At 39.6% G+C, this 25,113-nt stretch overlaps 1 protein-coding gene and 1 long non-coding RNA gene across 5 annotated transcripts in view; one reads left to right on the top strand and one right to left on the bottom strand.

Annotated features, from left to right (window-relative positions):
• The window catches only part of NBAS (NBAS subunit of NRZ tethering complex), a 341,400-nt gene that overhangs the window by 41,362 nt on the left and 274,925 nt on the right, over positions 1-25,113 (bottom strand). For 3 of the 4 annotated variants that reach the window (XR_004485944.2, XM_004274869.2, XM_033437419.2), the window contains 2 exons: positions 24,634-24,723; positions 6,434-6,629 (listed from right to left, as the gene is read on the bottom strand). Coding sequence is in view for 3 of the 4 variants with exons in the window: in XM_004274869.2 (XP_004274917.1) it covers positions 6,434-6,629; positions 24,634-24,723 (286 nt within the window). In the remaining variant the exon portion in view is untranslated. Of the gene's footprint in view, positions 1-6,433; positions 6,630-11,453; positions 12,888-24,633; positions 24,724-25,113 lie in introns of those variants that run through there. The other variant, XM_033437425.2, reaches the window with a different exon arrangement.
• Positions 1-25,113, top strand: part of LOC125960762 (uncharacterized) — a 308,514-nt gene that overhangs the window by 92,407 nt on the left and 190,994 nt on the right. The gene's annotated exons all lie outside the window — the stretch shown is intronic.

The raw sequence follows: 25,113 nt of genomic DNA, 5'->3' as shown, positions 1-25,113 counted from the left end.
CTGCCTGCCCTCCTGAGCCCATGCAGCGTGCAGACTTTTACCACAGCACTGAAGCACTTAGAGGATTTGCTTCTCTGTTCACAAATCTACATTCTCCATCGGATAGGACTCCCCACACCAACAGCGTCCATCTACCTGGACCGGAGTCAGAGCTTTGCATGTGCGATTCCATTTAACCCTCACACATATTATTCCCATTTTACACATGAGGAAACTGAGGTTGTAAGAGGGTCAGTAACTAGTTCAAGTCCCCAGAGCTAGTCAGTGGTGAAACTGGGATTTGAATGCAGGTCTACCTGGTGAAGAGCCCAAACGCTTTACTACCATTTGCTTTGTCTCTTTTTCTAACCCCAGAGAGTAGCACAGTGAACGGTGCATAATCGACGCTTGAAGAATCTTCGATGAATATTTCACATAGCGTACAGTTCAAACAGCAGTTATTAGGCACATTTTTCAGAATGTTTTAACTGAGCAGCAATTAACACATATAATGCTGTGTATTGAGAGAGTGAAAAATGCTAAAAGATGAAGCAATGTTTCCTGTTCTCTGAATCAAACTCCTGAGTTCTCACACTTAATCACATCCAATCCACATAAAGTGACAGTGGGAAGAGAAAAGGACAGCAGAGCATGCTACCAAAATGTTACTGCTGAATGTATTCCCCTGGCAAATAGGAAGAGGAGTACTATAGGGCCAAAAAGAACACAGGCTTCCAGATCACACAGAACTGGATGTGAACTCCAGTTCTATAGCTCACAAGCTGTGCAGGTCATGTAACCTCATCTTCTAGGTCACGTGACCTCATCTAAAACACAGCGAACGGTAACTACTTTGCAAGGCTGTTTTAAAGATGAAGTGCAGTGATGTGCACTTAGGACAGACACAGTCCACAGTCTCCTTATCTTCCCCCAGTGATGCCAGTGACAAGAGGGTGAAATCTTTAAAGGAAGAACCCATTATTCATAAGGAAGGACCTTCTCAAGGTCTCCAAACATTTGCAGAACCCAGTGATACGGATGTTCGCTTAACTTTAATCATTTTAGGAAGAAAGGCACATTGATTTCTTTTTCATATGTGGACCAACGTGCTTCTGATTTGTTTGCTTCCACATGAGAAGCAACTAGCTGGTCAGAAATCACCATCGGCAAAATACGGCAAGTTAATACAAAATAGTACCAATCTAAAAGCACCAGGCCACTCTCTAAGGAAACAGGTGCATTATTCCAAGCAAATCATTTTATTTGCATGTAAGGGGGAAGCAGCATGGTCTAATCATCATTCATGGCAAGAATGTCGGACTGAACGTCAGGAGTCTCGGCCTTGCCACTTTAAAGGTGACCTTGGACATGTTTTTTAAGATTTAATATTCATTTATTCAACAAATACTTACTGAGTGTCTGTAAGATCCCTGTTCTCATGGAATTTATATTCTAATGGAAGAAGAAAGACATCACATAATAAATAGACAGACAGATAGAGGGGAAGAAGTTAGCAGATAGGGGTAAGTGATTAGAAGAGAAAAATGCTCATAAAATAGGTTGTGACTGGGTGGATGTAGTCATTTTGGAAATGGTGACATTTATGCTAAAATCTGAGGACGTAACTTCTTCCTTTTTGGACATCCACATCCCTCTCTATAAAATGTGACTACTGAACAAGGATGCTTTTGAACGTGTCTTCCAGTTCTAGGAATTTGTGATTTCATGGCTATTAGAGAAGTACTCGTGTGAACACATATTTTTAACATCAAATATTATCCTATATTTAAGAAAATCATTTATGGCAATGAGTCTTAGCTCTGAAGACATTTAAGGTAACAGTAATTCTTCTGTAATGAACTAAATATAGCTTTGCACACTTAACTTTTCCTACTGATCTTTGTCGGAGCTCTGTCTGACAAGGAAGTGAGTATTTTGTTGATGTTTTGGCAAATGAAGCCAAGCTGGCCTCTGATGAGAAGGGCTAATGTATCCTTCCATGTATAAATGAATTTGTAATGAGGTTAGAAGTTGTCTTAAACTAATTCTTTCTGTTGATCACTTACAACCACAAATTCAGACAGACTGAAATTTTACGAAGTGAAATGAAACTCTAAGCCACATGTTCTTTTTTACATAAAAACAGAAAAAAAAATTGAGGTGATGGGGTATGAAATTTTTTAAGGAAACATCAGTATTTTGACCCATATTTTTCATGTACCAGTTAACTAGAAAATTACAAAACCTGAAAAACTCAGATAAATTGTACCAAGGGAATTAACACATTACATTCATTCCCCTCCCCCTCTACCTTCCTCCCTCCCCTCTGTCTCCCTGCTGCTCACCAAGCTGGGGCACATTTCTGGGACGGAAACGAAGGCCTTTCAAGCTGTTGAAAAATGAGGGCCCGTATTCTGCAGGAGCTGGCTGGTTTCCCAGCAACACATTGATTAGCGGGATCACTACTTTGGGCACCTTGAGGATAATTAAATATTAAGTCCCTATTTGATGTATGCAAAGTCTGCCTAAGAGGATTACCAGCCTCAGTGAAGGTAGCAGTCCCACATTTTCTGGCAATTGAACATTGCAATGTCATTACCTATTCTTATCTTTACACTGTAAGACTGTCTCTATCCTTAATATTACCTTTGAGGATGGAGAAGGAGATTGGGAGAAATTAAGAAAACGAGAGCCTGTGCAATCAGCACTTTGGGGTCTTCTAGGTGTTTGGGATATGGAGATGAAGACGACCTCTGTCGAAGAAATGACAGAGGTGAGCAAACCATCCCCTGACTCCTCTGGTTCAAGGCCCCATTTTACATACCAAGCAGCCAAGGCTCACAGTTTAAGAATCTTCTCCAAGATCATAAACAACAGTGGAGGGAGGATGGAGACACACGCATATGATTTGTCCCCCAGCGCCCCAATCTTTCTACTGGTCTAGTGAGAGATAACATAGTTTTTTAAAAACAGTAATGAAGACTACCTCAAATTTAAACTATGGGCATAGTTCTACAGCATTCCAGAGGTTGTTGCTACTTCCATTCTGATGTTACAAATTTTTTGCATTCATTTTCTAAATAGCAAACAGCTATTTTATAAGGCAGCGTTCCCCTACCAAATTCACTTGCCCTCCAAAATAGATCTGAATAAGCAAGGCGAGGCTGACATAGAAAACTTAACTTTTAAAGGAGGAGAAGGAGGAGACACTCAGTGATTTAATTTATTTTGAAGAAGTCTACAAACGAATAACATAATTAAGCCATTATGGTAGTTTTTTTTTTTAATTGAAGCATATTTGACTTGCAGTGTTGTATTAGTTTGAAGTGTATGACATAATGATTTGCTATTTTTATAGATTATACTCCATATACAGTTATTATAAAATATTGGCTATATTCCCTGTGTTGTACATTACATCCTTGTAACTTATTTGTTTTATACCTAATAGCTTGTACCTCTTAATCCCCTCCACTTACCTTGCCCTCTCCCTACCGCTCTCCCCTCCGGCAGCCATTAGCTTGTTCTCTGTACCTATGAGTCTGTTTCTGTTTTGTAATATCCATTTGTTTTATTTTTTTAGATTTCACACAAAAGTGACAACACACACTGTTTGTCGTTCTCTGACTTACTGGGTTGGCCAAAAAGTTCATTCAGGTTTTTTGTTCCATCTTACAGAAAAAGGCCAAAATTCAACCTTTTTGGCCAACCTAATATTTCACTAAGCATAATACCCTCCAGATCCATCTGTGATGCTGTAAATGGCAAGATTCCATTCTTTTGTATGGCCTAGTAATATGCCACTGGAGATATATATCTGTATATCTATATATCTCACATTTTCTTTATCCATTCAACTGTTGACAGACACTTAGGCTACTTCCATATCTTGGTTATTGTAATCAGTGCTGTTATGGACGCTGACATGTATGTATCTCTTCGAATTAGTATTTTCATTCTTTTTGGATATACACCCAGGAGTGGAACTGCAGGATCATATGGTAGTTCCATTTTTAATTTTTTGAGGAACCCCCCTACTGCTTTCTATAGTGGCTGCCGCAGTTTACACACCCACCAACAGTGTGCTAGAGTTCTCTTTTCTCCACATCCTTACCAGCCACATGTAAAAAAATGAAATTAGAACATTTTCTCACAACTTATACAAAAATAAACTCAAAATGGATTAAAGACCTAAATGTATGGTAGTTTCCTTATTTCTACTACCAAATACGTTAAGAAACTCAGATCATTAGCTTCCAAGGACCAGGAAATTGTTCTTATACAGAGGGAAAGTAGGAGGAGGTAGAAAATGTAAAAAGCGAAGGAGACATGAGATGACTTTTACTAAAGTCAAGAGACACCCTGGAGAGATGTTTGTTGAGGGCCTGAAAAGCTCACAGCACCAGAGGAAACACTGGCCAAACGAGGAGCAACACGCAGACTTTGCAAATGAGAGACAACAGTGTGTATTCAGTGAAATTAAGGTCAAGTCAGCTTAGAAAAGTACATGGAAAAGGAGTCTTAACAAAGCTAAGCTCCCTTAAATACTGTCTTTGGAACAAGTTCAGCTAAGATGAAATTAAAATCTGAGAAATAGCCAGAAGTCATTGAAGTCATCTAAAAGCTGCAACTTGTTCTCTGAATAACTGGAACATCAAGGAAAACTCAAAAGAAGAAATAGTGGTTATACTTATATTATTTCTGAAGTGTTTAGACCCAAATATCAGAGTGTATGTTCTAATGTGTCAACACAACAGGTAAGATGGATATTTTCCTCTTTTCCCAGTTTCCACATTGCTTCATAACATTTCCGGTGCAGAGATCTGACATGAAGTGAGGCTCCAGCCACAGAAGCCGGCCTCATCGTCCTGCCAGGACAGAGGCATCAAGGAAGATGCAACTGAAAAAGGCTGAGAACTTGAAAAATGGAGGTTCTGTCAGAAAAGTACATAAAAGTCAGAGCGCTCATTTGTTTCAGGATGAGTCAGAACTTAAGGTTCCACACGGCAAAAATAACGTGACCTAGTTTGGCGCTTACCTCCGAGATGCTTTGGGGACCTTCGGGTCTGTTGAAAACAAGCACACCTCGAGCACTCACTATGCCAGGGGCCTGGAGTATATGTCATAGCCCATAGCATTAGTGTTCACAGACTGCTCCTGAAAAAGCCTGTTAGTGGTCTCTTGATGCAATTCAAAGCGAAATGCTGAGACTAAATAATGTGATATGGTCATGATGCTTCAGAGAGTATTATTCAGGTATTAGTGACTTTTAATACAATCCATTTCAGCAATGTGGCAAGATTAGAGAATCTTTGATAAGTCCATCTTGTTTGAATCTCAAATTCCCTAACTCTGAAGAATAGATAACAGTATTTACCTGTTTCTCTCACAGAGGGAAATAAGAATATGTGAGGTAATTCTAAAGATGCTCTGAGAGGAGTCTCGAGATATCCTTAATATTTGGTTTTTTCTAAAAAGAAGTTCATTGTTCTTTAAATGAAATAATAAGGAAACAAACAGAAATGATAAAGCAGAGCTTTAAAATTAGAAGGTCAATTGAGTTGGAATCAGACTTCCAGGAAACTCTTTTGCAGACTAGATTAACCTAGGAAGTCTTATTTTCTAACTTTTATTGGCCTGTAGTCTACTCTGCAAGCTAAAGCGCTTGATTAAGTGCTGACTCTTAGATCCTATGCCTTCAGGACGCATCAGTTTAGAATCTAAGCCAAAATTCAACAGCCACCGTATTGCGATTTAGGAATTGGCATTTCCACTTACTCAATCAACAAGCGTTTAAGCTCTGAACGTGTGCACAGCGTACTTAGAGGGATTTGAAAAATGATAGGTATATCCTCCAGGGTTTCTCTGTTTTCAGGTAGTGGGGAGACAAAACTTTTAGTAGTAGTAGTAACAGCAGTAATAATAATAATAATAGATCAAATGTGTGGACCTCAAGGTTCAATGAATTACGTTTGAAATGGTCAGGGAAGGGTCCAGACAGGTGATGGACTGAGTGAGCCCTGAAGGATGATACGGAGGAACCAAGATCTCGTGTGCCTGCTGCATTTTGTCTGTGTGTGTACAGAAGAGAAGGGACGGCATAACAGTGCCTGGGCAGAGCATAAAAGAAATGAAATAGCTATACTGCATGCTGAATTTCCACTTAGATCTGCATTTCTCCAGGGAAAGGGTGAGCTGCCATAATTAACTGATACTACGAAAAATCCTGACTGTACCCTATGAAGAGACAAATTAGATACACGTTAGGTGACTGAGGCATCATCTACTATGCATATTCAAACACACGGAAAAATAAAAACAAAATCTGTTGCACGTATTTAACTACTACAAAGTTGGACTGATGAACACACCGGGAAGTTTGCATTAGCAAGCTGATTGCTCACCTGAAGGTGGTTTAAAGTAATCAAGAAATAGCAGTCAGATGCTCCCTTACCTGTCGCTGGGGCCAAGTGGCTTTGAGGATGGCCTCCGTTCTAAAGAACACAAGGAGCCTGCCATCCTCCTCGGTCAGGTGAAATGACTGTTCCAGAATCTGCAGCACTTGAATGCGGGGCCTCACGGGCCAGGCGTCGTCAGCACAGAAAGGCCGCAGCCACTCCAGCAGGTCCTCAGAGGACACCAGCTCTTCTCTGCAAAATCAAGGGTTAGATTAAAAAGAAAAAAAAAAAGACTTAGTAGTTTCTAATTCCAGTAATCAAATGTGGTGACTGATCTAAACAACTGTTTGTTGGGTGACTTTATTTTTTTTCCTACTGCGAGGAAAAATGTAGGTTTTAAATGGCTTAAAGCAAACCACATTAGGTGTTTAAAACCTATGTAAAATGCATGTGATTTTTAAACAGTATCATATTCAAATGAGTTACAGAAAGCAGATAAACATAATCAATATGTTCTTAGCTACTCCATTTCTTAAGCAAAGTTTATTAAGAGGCACGGCTTATTTCAAAGTTCTATGAAAATGTATGCCCAGTGCCCATCCAGTTCCCAGGGCTTAAAAGACTCCCTTTTTGGGCTTCCCTGGTGGCGCAGTGGTTAAGCGTTTGCCTGCTGATACAGGGGACATGGGTTTGTGCCCCAGCCCGGGAAGATCCCCAAATGCCGCGGAGCGGCTAGGCCCGTGAGCCACAGCCGCTGAGCCTGTGCGTCCGGAGCCTGTGCTCCGCAACAGGAGAGGCCACAACAGTGAGAGGCCCGCGTACCGCAAAAAAAAAAAAAAAAAAAAAAAAAAAAAAAAGACTCTCTTTGTATTGAATTGAATCGACAACTAGCTCAATGGGCAAAATTAAAGATTTTCAAATCAAACAGTTTTCAATAGAACACTGCTTTACAGTGATAACTGTTTCTATTGATAATAGTTTACATAGGAGGGTGCTAGAGTCTTGGATAACCAGGTAGGCATCTGGAAAATATCTTTGATTGAAATATTATTTTAGTCTTGGCAAACAAAATAACTCTTGTAATACAATTTTCATGAATGGCTTATCTCATCAACTAGTTAATAACTCTGAATTCAAAGAAAAAGAAAAAAGTATGGTTTATTTCTACTAATGATACTAATAGTGCCAGGCATCATTAGGTAATTTTATATAAACTATTACTAGTCGACAATAACTATACAAAGTAAATATATTTACTTTGTAAATATTTTATTGAAAATTCTTTCAGTTTTATTGAGATATAATTGGCATATAACATTGTATTACTTTAAGGTGTACAACGTCATGATTTATGTATATATACTGCAAAATAATTACCATGGTAAGTTCAGTTAACATCCATCATCTGATATAGTTACAAACTTTTTTTCTTGAGATGAGAACTTTTAAGATCTCTCTTAGTAACTTCCAAATATATAATATATTGTTAACTATAGTCATCATGCTGTACATGTAAATTCCATTTTATAGATGAGGAAAGAGACTTCATGGAAGTGATAGTGTATGCCCACAACAACTATACTAGTGCAGTATGACCCCAAAGTCCATGTTCTTTCTACTATTTTTCTGTGATAGAATTTAAATAAGGGGTTAGAGTATCAAATTTGATACTACCTTAAAAATAAAATATGAATGTGTGATTATTAAAGAACTGGGAGGTCTAAAAGAATTTGTCGAAGGGGACATTTGTACAACTTTCTATCCAGTACTAGAATCTTTTCATTTATAACCCCAAATGGACCATCTTAGGAAAACAACTTATTTGATGACGATGTCGATGAATTACTACCATCGATGACTGTTAAGAGGTCACTCATACAGAAGCCTCACTTCCACAAGGCCCTAGAGATCCGGGCTAAAGCACTGACTTATATACATTCTTTTATACCCAGATCCTTAGGCTTTCACCAATAAATCACCTACATCAAGTTCCAAATTCCATGAACTAACAAGACCACATAAGATTTTTTTAAAACTTCTGAGAATAAAACTCTACAATACCACTGAGTATTTCTCTCAGTGTGCATTCTATAATATACTTGCCAATACAATTTCAGGGCAATTTAAATTAAAAAAAAAAGTTTGTTATTTGTATTTAGGAATAAAATATATTACAAAATGCCATGGACAACTGGTTCAAGCATTTCCTAAATTTACAGACATTTGTTAGTTTTACCTATGAGTGCCACTCTTTATATGTATCAGAAATGTCAAAACTGGGGTGCAAAAGAAGCAGAATGCTATAAATATTTCCTGGATATCTACTACTTGAAAAGCAAACAGACAGTATTGTGTAGTGGAAAGAGTATTATTTTGGAATTTGATGGACCTATGAATCTTTTCCTAACAACTCTCAATAAAAATCATGAATGTCATCATTCCCGTCTTACAGTTAAGTAGACAAAGGTCCTGAAAGTGTGTCTGTTGGAGTCTTTGCAACCAAGATAACTTATATAAAGTACCCAGAATTGTACGTGGCACAGAGGAAGGATTTAATAAACAGCAACCATCATCCGAATAATCATCATCATTTTATCATCAGCATCAACAGAGTACTACCTTGTACTGGATGATCAGGGATGAACAATTATATGATCTGTGCCTTCAAAGAATTAATAATACAATGAAACAGAAAGACTTCACAAATGACTATTCTCTAAATATTAACATAATATAAATGTGAACAATTGTTTTGAAGAAAGAGTAAAATCAGGGAAGGCTTCACAGAGGACGTGGCCTCTGAGCCGGATCACAAAGGGCAAATGGAAGGCACATAAGTGGAAAGGTGGGAAAATATAATCCAGATAAAGAGAAGAGCAAGGGAAAAAAAAAGTCCAAGATTTCAAAGGACATAGCATGTTCAGGGAGCAATAAAAGCACAGATGGCTGGGGGTCAATCAGAGGAGACAGCAAAGTGAGGACAGGTCTCCTGACCTGGATAACCAGGAGCTCGCACACAGGCTGAAAAGGTGGCACACGTTCAAGCTCTGAAAACACAGGCTTTGCAGACATCAGCCCAGATTCAGTTCCCAGAATGACCACTTCCTGACAGCACTACACTGACCAAGAAGTCACGCAACGGTTCTGAGCCTCAGTGTCTTATTTGTAAATTGGAGATAGATAATAACCCCTTACTCGTGGAGTGGTTGAGAATGAAATACATAAAATGAAATAATAAAGCACATAATACATTATCCGGCACATAACGAAGAACTTCAATTAGTGGCAGCAATGATTACTGAGGACATTGGTCTTACCTGGTGTGGAATGGGAATGATGGAGGGTTTCTGAGCAGTGAAATATCATAGTCATGTTAGTGCTCAGAGAGGTGTGCAGGCCGGGGCATGCTCAGGCCCTTTTGGTGAGGCCTGCACTGGTCAAATTAAGTGTAATTCAAGAGAAAAGAAGATTAAAGTACATTTTGGGCTTTGAGTCCAAGCCAGTTTCACATAATAAGAAGCTGATATTTTTGACCCTGTCACCCAAGTGCCAAGAGGGGAGCAGGTAGGATGAGCTAGAATGGGAAGAAGCTGGAGTCATGAAGACCGGATGGAAGTTATGAAAATAATGCAAGACCTGCATACAGTGAACAAGAATGAAAATCGTTAATAATAATAACTATGAAAGCTTACTGTGTGCCATGAATTACATCACTTCATCGTCACTATCTTTTTCATGTATTCTGTTATCATCTCCAGTTTGTGGATAAGGAAGTAACCAAAGAGACGTTTAATAACTTGTCCACAGTCACACAGTAAGTCGTGGAGCCAATATTTGAACTTGGACGATGTTACTGCTTTGTCAATCACTATGCAACGCTCCTGAACCAAATGGGGGCAAATTCCAGAACACTGTGGCAGTAGATTAAAATTATTCAGGTACTGATGTGATACAGAGAGATGATTATCATAGCGTTTTCCAAGTCATTAGATTCCTTTTACCTAACAACTTGCTGTGCAGTTGATAACATTGGACATTTTGGAAAAAACTGCTCTAAGTTTTGGTTGATAGTTCAAATACATAATAAAATTACGAAAACTCATTCCTAAAACAGAAACATTGTGCTCTAGAAGCACTATGTTATAGATGAGCTTGGCTATATACTGTGAACATTTGTGCTCAATAAGACTGCACAGAAATGAAAGGCAGCTCTGTAGGAAAAGCTGTCCAGGAAATCGACTAGCCAGTATCTCCTAAAGTTTTTAGCTACAAAATAGTTTACATTTTAATTTCAATTTGAGTTTTTAAAATTCGTAGTCTTTCTTATGATTCGGCAAATACACACACACACACATATACAGAGGCAAAGAAAGAAAAACAGAATGTTAGAATTGTGATAGAATGTTAACAATTGGTGAATCAAGGGGAAGAGAATATAGTCATTATTTTTCAATCTTTGCAACTTTTCTGTTGGTTTGAAATTTTTCAAGATAAGCAGGTGGGTAAAAAATAACCAATTGCAACTTTCTTTTTTTAATAAATGTATTTATTTTTGGCTGCGTTGGGTCTTCGTTGCTGCGTGTGGGCTTTCTCTACTTGTGGCGAGCAGGGGCTACTCTTAGCTGCGGTGCACAGGCTTCTCACTGCGGTGGCTTCTGTTGTTGCAGAGCACGGGCTCTAGGCTCACGGGCTTCAGTAGCTATGGCACGCAGGCTCAGTAGTTGTGGCGCACGGGCTTAGTTGCTCCGCGGCATGTGGGATCTTCCCAGACCAGGGCTTGAGCCTGTGTCTCCTGAATTGGCAGGTGGATTCTTAACCACTGCGCCACCAGCGAAGCCCCCAATTATGACTTTTACAACGTAAAAAAAAAAACAAACAGAATGGGAAGGAAAATGATTCCATTTTTATAGCATTTTATGGAGGCAAGGAGAGGGTTTAATGAGCTTAGGAATAAAAAGAGAACATGATTTCAAAACGTTTTTACCTTATTATAAAAGAGAGATACAAATGATTTTAAAAAGATGTAAAATAGGTAATAGAGAAAAATATCTCAGTTTCATTGCAAATACACAGACATTTGCTTCTACCTCTTTCCCTATAATGAGGATTTCTGTGGTGGGGGGAGGTTATTGTACTACACAGGGTAATTCAGTACACTATTTTTTTAAAAAAATTAACTACTAAAGGAAACACACACACATTCACACAATCAGTTTTGGCTCAAAAGATAAGGAGTCTTCTGAAATATACGAGTAGTTCTATTAACAGAAAAGAACAAGAGCAGAACAATGACAACAAAACTAGGTTCACTGAATGATTAATTTGAGAATATGATGTTCTACTAGGTAAGTAAGGTAGTATAAGAGGATATTCACAAAACTACAAAGGAACAGAAAAGAAATGCCAACTAAACAAAGGCAATTATTGAATCAAAGAAAAAAGAAAGATTCTGAGAATATTAATAAGCTGGTCCTTTGTATAAGAGTTTGCAGATTCTGTATGGCATAAACGTATGAAGATAACCCAACCTTGAACTTAAATGATTATGGTCTATTAAAAGAGACAGTAAATATGAAAAGCACTTTATATATCATGATGCACTACACAAAATAAAATTGTTCTTATTTGAGAATGGGAGAAGGAAAGACTGCATTCAGACAAGACAAACACAGACCTCTGTGACTTCTTCTAAATATAAATGTCATAGAACTGGAATGCCTGAAGGGAACAGGAGGTCACTCTGTCCAACCTTCTAGATTGAAGTTATAAACCAGCAGCCAGCGTTTTGTACTGGCTTACACAGTATATACCAATGTTTCAAAATTTAGAAATTTTACACAATGAAGATTTACCAGCTCTTCTTTTTTTCTCCCGCTTTATTGAGATATAATTGACATACAGCACTGTCTAAGTTTAAGGTGTACAGCATAATGATTTGACTTACATATATTGTGAAGATTACCATAGTAAGTTTAGTGAAAATCCATCATCTCATATAGATACAAAAAGGAAAAAGAAAAATATGGTTTTTTTTCGTGTGATGAGATCTCTTAGGATCCACTCTCTTAACAACGTAGCTCCCCTTTAAATGCTGGAAGATAAGGACTCACTGGCAGCTGTTTCCCTTAGATAAGGTGTCCTCTGAGCTCTCAAGTACCCCTCTGCCTCCAAACTTCCTACCTTCCCTTAAGCCCCGTCCACCTTGCTCATTTCCATTACCTGCCTGGCCTCAGTAGGAAATGAGTATGCAAACTGATCTGTACCATGCTAGGCTAGATGGAGGGAGAAGGACAGGCAGGTGGGCGGGCCCGGGGCGGAAAGCAAGTAAACGTGAGTGAGCGAACAGTGAGAGACGTAAGTGCCCATATTCTGGGTCGGTCCCTGAACTCAGTTAAGGAACCGATCCACACACTGCGCACACTTTCCTCACTACACATGGAACGGGGTGGAGCAGACATTTCCCAGGACAACGTCTTCTATTCATCAGCTCCCGTGAAACAACTGGGGCACCTGACAAAGAGTAAAAGGGAACTGAAAACAAATGAATGCATAACGTGTTAATGGCATTGCAGTAGTATAAAAAGTGTGATTTTTTTTCAAATAATGATCATAATCAAGTTATATTAAAAGACAAATTCCTACAAAGGCAATAATTTTGGTGTGTGCAGAATTCCAATCTCAAATCTTAACTTTTGGTAAATAAATACTAACAACGTCTTTGTGGCTGCTCTCAAATGTACGCCAATCAGAAAATCTTCTTGAGGTTCGTTCATCAATAGAAACATGGACACATCGCACTGTAATGAGGCAGCTGTGAAGTAATAAATATGGCCTTAGGTGGCCCCAAGGAACACTGCAGTGGTAGAGTGGATCCACCCTCCTGGTTGGCGACCATGGCTTTCAGCAGGGTTCATATCACAGAACAGAGGGCTCATGCACTGGGGGTACTTGGAGATCATCTGATGATTCACTTTGCCTCACAGAACGGGAAGAGTAAGAAGAAACTGGATTCAATTTGCTCTAGTGGGCTTTCTTTATCTTTTCCTTTTTTTGGGGGGGGGGCGGGGTCTTTTGTGTGCTTTAAAAATAATGTGAAGTCCCTAGGTAACTCCAAAGAGCTCAATGAAGCCTGAATGATCTGACACTGTTCAATATACATGAAGCTTTAAGACAGCTGAAGCTGCTACTGTGATTAAGCAGCAATTTAAACAAACAGACAAAGACTCCTAAAATACTCAATAGTTTTGAAGGAAGTCTTTCTCCCTCTTTGAATGGTGCACAGAGGAATTCCTCATTAATTATCTGTTCTCTGAGTGCATTTACTTCTGTACATCCTTTTGAGAATCACTAATATACTGGTTCACACTTGTGGGTCATTTCTGTTAGGAAATTTTTTAAAGGTATATGAAGGCAGGGAGTAGAAAAGGAAATAAGGCCAAGGCAGAAAGAAGGAGGTGGAAGCGGTGAGAAAATGGAGGAAAGTAATGCCTTAAGACCTTGCGAAGTTCAGTCTATGGACTAAGGGGCACTTGGGAGCTGGTTGGAAACGCAGAATCTCAGGCGCTACCTACACCTACCCAAGTAAAATTTGTATTTTAATAAGATCCCTGGGCAATTCCTAAGCAGAAGGACGTTTGAGAAGCACTGCCTTAACAGTCCATTGCAGACTCTTTAATGTCATAAAAAGATGAGATACGGTAAGAGAAATTCACAACATGTCTTTATCTGGGCGACCCCAGACAATCTACAAAACCTGTCTGACCTTCATTTCCTCATCTGTAAAATGGAGATGACAATAATAGTAATATGATAGGGTGGTTCTGAGAACTGAGTGAGTTGTTAAATGAGAATAAGTAATGGATGTTCATTAGATTTTTGGTTTTAAACCGCATCAAGGTATTTTCTTAGTTCCTGGTTTAGTGGGTATATTATTTTAGAACATTATAATTTTAGCTGTTGAATTTTTTGAAACATTTTTTTCCCTAGGCAAACTAATAAACTAATCCTTAACACAAACTAGAAATTTAAAATATACTCTCAAAATGTGATGTTACAGATAAACATAAATACAGGCACACCTCACCTTATCAAACTTCACTTTATCGCACTTTAGACACTGTCTTTTTTTTAACAAATTGGTGGCCACCCTGCATTGAGCAAGTCTACTGATGCCATTTTTCCAAAAGCATTTGCTCAATTCATGTCTCTGTATCACATTTTGGTAATTCTCACAATATTTGAAACTTTTTCATTATTATTATATTTGTTATGGTGATCTGTGATCAGTGATCTTTGATGTTCCTACTGTAATTGTTTTGGCATTTTTTAGCAATAAAGTATTTTTTAATTAAGGTATGCAGAATTTTTTTTAGACACAATGCTTTTTCTGTACAATTAATAGACAACAGTACAGTATAAACATAACTTTTGTATAGTCTGAAAAACCAAAAAAATTTGTGTGACTTGCTTTATTGTGATATTCACTTTATTGTGGTGGTCTGGAACCAAACTCAATATCCCTGAGGTACATCTGTAATGGGAGAAAACACACATGCTCATCAAATAAATTTAATAGGCACAAGCCTCTGAATAATTATCGTACTCTCATCTTTAACTGTAGATGTTATAAAAGGTTTTTGTCAGAAACAGACACAGAGGACAGACTAGTGGTTCCCACGTGGGAGTGGGGTGGGGGAGGGATGGATGGGGAGTTTGGGATTAGCAGACGCAAACAATTATATATAGAATGGATAAAAACAAGGTCCTACTGTATAGCACAGGGAACTATATCTAATATCCTGTAATAAACCATAATGGAAAAGAATATGAAAAAGAATACATATATATATATATATATATATATAAAAATATATAAAACGGAATCACTTTGCTGTACACCAGAAACACAACATTGTAAATTAATTATACTTCAAAAAGATAATTTTTTTTTTTAAAGGTTTTTGACAAAATGGAGCCCACGTTTTGGCAGAGCTGGAAGGCCTGGCTCAGGGTCTCTCCCCTCCACTGCCACGGAGCCGCCCTGGAGCCCCAGGGGAGGGCGGCCTCACTGAGGCTGCTGGCTCTGGAGGGGCCCCACCGGCCAAAGCCGCGACCGTCCTGGGGACCGCAGGCCAGTTCCCTGAAACGTGGACCTCGAAGGCCACCTTTATACACACAAAGAAAGGGTTTTTCCATTTGGAAGCCAACATGTCAGAGTAGACGCGCCACCCTGAGGGCACTCTCAGAAGGCCTACTGGCTCCCGGGCCCACCAGGAAAGAGCAGCTTCGGCCCAGGTTCGGCAGCGCCGGAGGAGGGTGGGGAGAGAACCATGTGAATGAGCTCCGGAGTCTGAGTGCAGCACAGTTTTCTGAAGAAGCAGGATGCTGATCTAGACGTGGAAAAAGACCAGTCGAGCAGCTGTATTAGAAGACATGTGGTATATATGAAGTTTGTGATCTGTGGGGGAAATTTTGCCAGGTGGCTGACAGGGTCTTGGTGCTCCGGCCGGGTGTCAGGCCTCAGCCTCTGAGGTGGGAGAGCCAAATTCAGGACACTGGACCACCAGAGACCACCCGGCCCCACGTAATATCAATCGTCGAGAGCTCTCCCAGAGATCTCTGTCGCAACACTAAGACCCAGCTCCACTCAACCGCCAGCAAATTCCAGTGCTGGACGCCCTATGATGCCAAACAACTAGCAAGACAGGAACACAACCCCACCGATTAGCAGAGAGGCTGCCTAAAATCATCATAAGGTCACAGACACCCCAAAACACACCACCGGATGCGGTCCTGCCCACCAGAAAGACAAGATCCAGCCCCACCCACAGGCACCAGTCCCCTCAACCAGGAAGATTACAAAAGCCACTGAACCAACCTCACCCACTGGGGGCAGACACCAAAACCAATGGAAACTATGAACCTGCAGCCTGTGAAAAGGAGACCCCAAACACAGTAAGTTAAACAAAATGAGAAGACAGAGAAATATGCAGCAGATGAAGGAGCAAGGTAAAAACCCACCAGACCAAACAAAGGAAGAGGAGATAGGCAGTCCACCTGGAAAAGAATTCAGAGTAATGATAGTAAAGAGGATCCAAAATCTTGGAAATAGAACAGAGAAAATATAAGAAACGTTTAAAAAGGCCCCAGAAGAACTAAAGAACAAACAAACAATGATGAACAACCCAGTAAATGAAATTAAAAATTCTCTAGAAGGAATCAATAGCAGAATAACTGAGGCAGAAGAACGGATAAGTGACCTGGAAGATAAAATAGTGGAAATAACTACCGCAGAGCAGAATAAAGAAAAGAGATGAAAAGAATTAAGGACAGTCTCAGAGACCTCTGGGACAATATTAAACGTACCAACATTCGAATTATAGGGGTCCCAGAAGAAGAAGAAAAAAAGAAAGGTTCTGAGAAAATATTTGAAGAGATTATAATTGAAAAGTTCCCTAACATGGGAAAGGAAATAGTCAAGTTCAGGAGGCGCAGAGAAGTCCCATACAGGATAAATGCAAGGAGAAACACGCCAAGACACATATTAATCAAACTATCAAAAATTAAATACAAATAAAAGATATTAAAAGCAGCAAGGGAAAAGCAACAAATAATATACAAGGGAATCCCCATAAGGTTAACAGTTGATCTTTCAGGAGAAAATCTGCATGCCAGAAGAGAGTGATAGGACATATTTAAAGTGATGAAAGGGAAGAACCTACAACCAAGATTACTCTACCCAGCAAGGATCTCATTCAGATTCGACAGAGAAATCAAAAGCTTTACAGACAAGCAAAAGCTAAGAGACTTCAGCACCATCAAACCAGGTCTACAACAAATGCTAAAGGAACTTCTCTAGGCAGGAAACACAAGAGAAGGAAAAGACCTATGAAAACAAGAGGGAGGAGGTATGCGGATATATGTATATGTATAGCTGATTCACTGTTATAAAGCAGAAACTAACACACCATTGTAAAGCAATTATACTCCAATAAAGATGTTAAAAAAAAACCAAAATAATTAAGAAAATAGTAATAGGAACATACATATTGATAATTACCTTAAATGTAAATGGATTAAATGCTCCAACCAAAAGACAGAGACTGGCTGAATGGACAGAAAAACAATAGCTATATATATATGCTGTCTAGAAGAGACCCACTTCAGACCTAGGGACACATACAGACTGAAAGTGAGGGGATGGAAAAAGATATTCCATACAAATGGAAATCAAAAGAAAGCTGGAGTAGCAAGTCTCATATCAGACAAAATAGACTTTAAAATAAAGACTATTACAAGAGACAAAGAAGGACACTACATAATGATCAAGGGATCAATCCAAGAGGAAGATATAACAATTGTAAATATTTATGCACCCAACATAGGTGCACCTCAATACATAAGGCAAATACTGACAACCATAAAAGGGGAAATCGACAGTAGCACAATAATAGTAGGGGACTTTAACACCCCAGTTTCACCAATGGACAGATCAACCAAAATGAAAATAAATAAGGAAACAAAAGCTTTAAATGTTTCATTAAATAAGATGGACTTAATTGATATTTACAGGACACTCCATCCCAAAACAAGAGAATACACTTTCTTCTAAAGTGCTCATGGAACATTCTCCAGGATAGAGCATATCTTGGGTCACAAATCAAGCCTTGGTAAATTTAAGAAAATTGAAATAGTATCAAGTATCTTTTCTGACCACAACACTATGAGACTAGATATCAATTACAGGAAAAAAAACTGTAAAAAATACAAACACGTGGAAGCTAAACAACACACTACTAAATAACCAAGAGATCACTGAAGAAATCAAAGAGGAAATCAAAACATACTTAGAAAAAAAGACAATGGAGACACGACAACCCAAAACCTATGGGATGCAGCAAAAGTAATTCTAAGAGGGAAGTTTATAGCAATACAATCCTACCTCAAGAGACAAGAAGCATCTCAAATAAACAACCTAACCTTACATCTAAAGCAATTAGAGAAAGAAGAACAAAGTTCTGCTAACCCGAAGTTAGCAGAAAGAAAGAAATCATAAAGATCAGATCAAAAAAAATGAAAAAGAAATGAAGGAAACGATAGCAAAGATCAATAAAACTAAAATCCGGTTCTTTGAGAAGATACACAAAATTGATAACCCATTAGCCAGACTCATCAAGAAAAAAAGGGAGAAGAAAATCAATAGAATTAGAAACGAAAAAGGAGAACTAACACTGCAGAAATACAAAGGATGATAAGAGATTACTACAAGCAACTATATGCCAATAAAATGGACAACCAGGAAGAAATGGACAAATTCTTAGAAAAGCACAACTTTCTGACAATGAACCAGGAAGAAATAGAAAATATAAACAGACCAATCACAAGCACTGAAATTGAGACTGTGATTAAAAGTCTTCCAACAAACAAAAGCCCAGGACCAGATGCCTTCACAGGCGAATTCTATCAAACATTTAGAGAAGAGCTAACACCTATCTTTCTCAAACTCTTCCAAAACATAGAAGAGGGAGGAACACTCCAAAAATCATTCTACGAGGCCACCATCACCCTGATACCAAAACCAGACAAAGATGTCACAAAGAAAGAAAACTACAGGCCTATATCACTGATGAACATAGATACAAATATCCTCAACAAAATATTAGCAAACAGAATCCAACATAGCACTTAGAAGGATCATACACCATGATCAAGTGGGGTTTATCACAGGAATGCAAGGATTCTTCAATATACACAAATCAATCAATGTGATAAACCATATTAACCAATTGAAGGAGAAAAACCCTATGATCATCTCAGTAGATGCAGAAAAAACTTTCAACAAAATTCAACACCCATTTATGATAAAAACTTTTTAGAAAGTAGGCATAGAGGGAGCCTACCTCAACATAATAAAGGTCATGTATGACAAACCCACAGCCAACATTGTTCTCAGTGTGAAAAACTGAAACCATTCCCTCTCAGATCAGGAAAAAGACAAGGTTGCCCAGTCTCACCACTCTTATTCAACATAGTTTTGGAAGTTTAGCCACAGCAATCAGAGAAGAAAAAGAAATAAAAGGAACCCAAGTCAATAAATAAGAAGTAAAACTGTCACTGTTTGCAGATGACATGATACTATACATAGAGAATCCTAAAGATACTACCAGAAAACTACTAGAGCTAATCAATGAATTTGGTAGAGTAGCAGGATACAAAATTAATGCACAGAAATCTCTTGCATTCCTATACACTAATGATGAAAAATCTGAAAGAGAAATTAAGGAAACACTCTCATTTATCATTGCAACAAAAAGAATAAAATATCTAGTAATAAACCTACCTAAGGAGACAAAAGACCTGTATGCAGAAAACTATAAGACACTGATGAAAGAAATTAAAGATGATACAAATAGATGGAGAGATATACCATGTTCTTGGATTGGAAGAATCAACATTGTGAAAATGACTCTACTGCCCAAAGCAATCTACAGATTCAATGCAATCCCTATCAAAGTACCAATGGCTTTTTTCACAGAACTAGAACAAAACAACTTCACAATTTGTATGGAAACACAAAAGTCCCCAAATAGCCAAAGCAATCTTGAGAAAGAAAAACAGAGCTGGAGGAATCGGGCTCCCGGACTTCAGACTATACTACAAAGCTACAGTAATCAAGACAGTATGGCACTGACACAAAAATAGAAATATAGATCAATGGAACAGGATAGAAAGTCCAGAGATAAACCCACACACCTATGGTCACCTTATCTTTGATAAAAGAGGCAAGAATATACAATGGAGAAAAGATAGCCTCTTCAATAAGTGCTGCTGGGAAAACGGGACAGCTACATGTACAAGAATAAAATTAGAACATTCCCTAACACCATACACAAAAATAAACTCAAAATGGATTAAAGACCTAAATGTAAGGCCAGACACTATAAAACTCTCAAGAGGAAAACATAGGCAGAACACTCTATGACATAAAGCACAGCAAGATCCTTTTTGACCCACCTCCTAGAAATGGAAATAAAAATAAAAACAAATGGGACCCAGTGAAACTTAAAAGCTTTTCATAGCAAAGGAAACCATAAACAAGATGAAAAGACAACCCTCAGATTGGGAGAAAATATTTGCAAATGAAGCAGCTGACAAAGGATTAATCTCCAAAATATAAAAGCAGCTCATGTAGCTCAATATCAAAAAAACAAACAACCCAATCCAGAAATGGGCAGAAGACTTAAGTAGACATTTCTCTAAAGAAGACATACAGATGGCCAAGAGGCACATGAAAAGCTGCTCATCATCACTAAATATTAGAGAAATGCAAAGCAAAACTGCAGTGAGGTATCACCTCATACTCGTTAGAACAGGCATCATCAAAAAATCTACAAACAACAAATGCTGGAGAGGGTGTGGAGAAAACGGAACCCTCCTGCACTGTTGGTGGGAATGTAAATTGATACAGCCACTATGGAGAACAGTATGGAGGTTCCTTGAAAAACTAAAAATAGAACTACCATTTGACCCAGCAATCCCACTACTGGGCCTATACCCTGAGAAAACCATAATTCAAGAAGAGTCATGTACCACAATGTTCATTGCAGCAGTATTTACAATAACCAGGACGTGGAAGCAATCTAAGTGTCCATCGACAGATGAATGGATAAAGAAGATGTGGCACATATATACAAATGGAATATTACTCAGCCATAAAAAGAAACGAAATTGAGTTATTTGTAGTGAGGTGGAGGGACCTAGAGTCTGTCATACAGAGTGAAGTAAGTCAGAAAAAGAAAAACAAATACTGTATGCTAACACATATATATGGAATCTAAAAAAAAAAAAAAAAGGTTCTGATGGACCTAGGGGCAGGACAGGAATAAAGATGCAGATGTAGAGAATGGACTTGAGGACACGGGGAGGGGGAAGGGTAAGCTGGGACAAAGTGAGAGAGTGGCATGGACATATATACACTACCAAATGTAAAATAGCTAGCTAGTGGGAAGCAGCTGCAAAGCACAGGGAGATCAGCTCGGTGCTTTGTGACCACCTAGAGTGGTGGGAGGGGGACGCAAGAGGGAGGGGATATGGGGATATATGTTTATGTATAGTTGATTCACTTTGTTATACAGCAGAAAGTAACACAACATTGTAAAGCAATTATACTCCATAAAGATATAAAAAAAAAGTTTTCTGACACTATTTCAAATCCCTAGAAGACTTAACCCTGATATCTAGAAGCAAGAATGTGGCTAAACTTAAAAGGACGTCTGCCTGGACAGGTGGCTGCTGGCTCCACTGGTACCTGCCTGGGTGCTGTGGTTTTACGTCGTTTACCCTTAGCACAGGCAGAAAGAGGGAAAGGGGGCTTCACGGGAGAGGCGGGAGCTGCAGTTAAAAGGTAGATGATATCGGTACCAATATAAAAAGTCAAAGGAGGACATGCTGATGAAGGCATAAACTGTCTAAAAATTAAACACAAGACTGAACTCTTGGTGGTACCCATTAATACACACACCATAATTCTGACTTTTCAATCTCTCTGCCAGGAATATTATGGGATGGTGTATGCCTCACCTAAGAGCACATGCATATATGTGTGTGTGTGCGCGCGTGCACGCCCGTGTGTGTTTGTGACAGCTGACAATGTATATGAAGAGAGATGATTTGCCGTTTAAACAGATGCCATAGTGGGCAATGCGTGTTCACATTACAGGGCTGGGACTGAGGGAGGGTTAGGGGCATACACGCCTGGCGTGGCCTCCTAGAGGGTTAGTCAGTCATGTCAGACCAAGTAACGAGCAAGTGACCCAAGAGCATTACTCTATCTTTATTTATTTGATTTTTTTAATTGAAGTACAGTTGATTTACAATGTTGTGTTAGTTTCAGGTGTACAGAAAAATGATTCAGTTATACATACAGTCATATGTTGTTTTTCAGATTCTTTTTCATTATGATTTATCACAGGGTATTGAATATAGTTCCCTGTGCTATACAGTAGGACCTTATTGTTTACCTATTTTACATATAATAGTTTGTATCTGCCAATCCTGGAGCATTACTTTAAAAGAGTTTAAATCCCCATGTCACTCTGAAGACCCCGCTCCCCGTGAACTACTTAGAAAAGACAGAGCGACTCCCCGCTGTGACTCGTGGACACGCTCTCAGGGAGGAGAACTGAAGCCAAGCGTGTCAGGTTTAACTGTCCACATTCACAGAACACTTGCCAGGAATAAAAGTTATGACTTTGTCCGTCTTCCTCTTTTTCTTTTTTAAGCGAAAAAAAAAAAAGTTCACTTAAGTTTTTTGTTGTTGTTAAGGAGCCTTTGTTATTCTGTGTCTCTGGGATGAAAAGTAAGATCTTGTTCTGATTCTCCATTCCCCAATGTCTTCCTCTTTGGAAATTGAAGTTTAAAAAAAGTCTGTATTCAAGTGACCCAAGGTGGATTCTTCTGTGTATCTGGCTGGAAATTCACTAAGAAAAACACTGCCTTCTAATTTTTTGAGATGTTCCCAGTGGGACAAGACTGAGAGACCCCACTGGAAGGGGCTTAAAGCAGTGCCTGTGGAGATCCCTCTCATCACGTGAGGCCTGGATCCGGGTCCGGGTACCTGACAGCCACTGTGCGACAGCTCACAGGGGAGCGGTGAGCTGAGAACTGACTGATGGGCTGTGACTGGAACAGCAGCCGCTCAATGGACCGTCTAGAGAGTGGCTGAGGGTTTCCCACGCAGCATCTCTGCCCACCCTGCTATCTGCTGCACCTGCCCTGTTGAAGCAGTGTGCCTGCCTGGACCACACCTCCTCCTTCTCGCAGACTCAGATGTCACAGACCAGCTCCAATGCCGCCCCGTGTGGATCGTGCCCTAACTTCCCCGGGCAGAATAAGCCACTCCCTCCACCCTGCTTTCTGCACAGCGCTGACCACTCTGTTGCGTGGTAACTGGGAGCCCAGGCAAGCTGGTCTCCCCTGTAAGACTCTGAGCTCCTCCTACCCAGAACTAACTGTTCATGACTGAGCACGGAACATGACACACACTAAACGTGCAGAACAGTGACATTTCTTTTTAGAATAAGAAGCCCATGTTAGCCACAGCTGTGGCTTCCTTACCATTTAAAGACCCACAAGCGAGGGAGTTTAGAGAAAACGTGCAAAGTAAAAGGCACAGTAAGTCGAGGGCCCTGCTGGCCATGTTTGCCAGACCCAGCCATATGGCTTATCCTATGTTCTTTCACTCAAACCGCGGGCCCAAAGCGATGCGTGGAGACATTCTGTAAAGGTATCTGAGCCCTAAATTATGACGCAGGGACAGACCGGACTCCTGGCTCTATTTCCTAGGCCTCTGACTCTGGGCAAGTCAACTCCTCTCTCCCAGACTTTCTCTCCTCATCTGAGAATGGCAACCACATATGCAGGCGTCAAAAATCATAACCACTAAATCTACAAAGATCAATGGAAAGAGTTCCAATAGCAAGTAACTAAAACAGAAGAGAGAAGTGTTCATACATTTTGATCGAAATCGTGTAAAAATGTATCTGTACCTGAACAATAACTGGAAGGCAATATGCAAATAAAAACAATATTACTGAATGAACTGTGAGGGGGTTTCTCAAATACGCTTCATTATTATTGTAGCAAAGAAAATTGGGGTGAGGCCTTACAGGGTTGCCATGGATATCAGACATAGGAAAGATCTTCGTCAACTCTGGGAAATACGTAACTGTCATTCTGCTGTTGTTGTTATTCCTACTACTACTACCAGTGCACCTGAATGAAAGATTCTTTCTTAAAATGGTTTGGAGACACACACATTCCTAGACTTATAAAGCCTCTACGCCCTCAGTCCTCAGACAACACAGATTTAACATATATAAAGGTTTTCAAAAATAACATATACACTCTAGGAGTTTCCATACTTAATCAGTACAGTTAACCTCCTGGAGATGTAAACCCCTGCTCTCCTAAGAAGCAGAGCAGGTTCCTCTCCCTGGCCACCCTCAGAAGGAGGTGGGAAGAGACCACACTCTCTGAGGCCAGCAAGGCCCAGGAGAGAAGGAGAGGGTCCTGTTGGAGCTGATGGGCTAAGAGTACAGCTGGGAAAACACATCTCCAGAAATTCCTCAGCTCTTCCTTCAGAACCACCTAGAAAAGATGCTTAGTCACGGAAGCTTCATAAACATGGATATTAAAAGTAATCCTAGGACTCCGAGGAACGCCATTCAGTGAGACCCACAAACCGCTCCAGCCTTACCCTTTGTCGACACTGGCGTGGACGGCTGCAACAACCCCTTCCAGGACGCGGAGAGGGTCCGCCGGCCCCCCGAGGTCAGCACTGCCTCCACTGCGAAGGGAGAGACAGAGAGAGGAACGGAATCAGAACAGGATGGCTCAAGCCTCAGAAACAAGTGGACATTTACACTCGGATGAATCCAGCTGGATCTCGGCACAGCATATACCGCCAGCTCATAGCCGTTCGTGGTATATGTAGCCCACGAGGGTACCAAGTCCTATACTGTGTGCTAAGGATGTGGAGATGAAACCTCTGCCCTTAAAGAGCTCACAGTCTAATACAGGCTTGTTTTCCTACCAAGAGAGTAGAGGAAAAGGGGGAAAAAAGAAGGAAAAAGACAGATTAAGAAAATCTACTTGCCTTCTGTCATCCAAAAATTCAAAGATATACTCAATGGGCATTAAAAATAAGAGCTATTTTAAGCATTAAGTATATAATAAT

The sequence above is a fragment of the Orcinus orca genome, chromosome 13 (assembly GCF_937001465.1).
Source record: "Orcinus orca chromosome 13, mOrcOrc1.1, whole genome shotgun sequence".
NCBI classification, from domain to species: domain Eukaryota; kingdom Metazoa; phylum Chordata; class Mammalia; order Artiodactyla; family Delphinidae; genus Orcinus; species Orcinus orca.
This window is presented reverse-complemented; position numbering and strand designations above follow the sequence as displayed.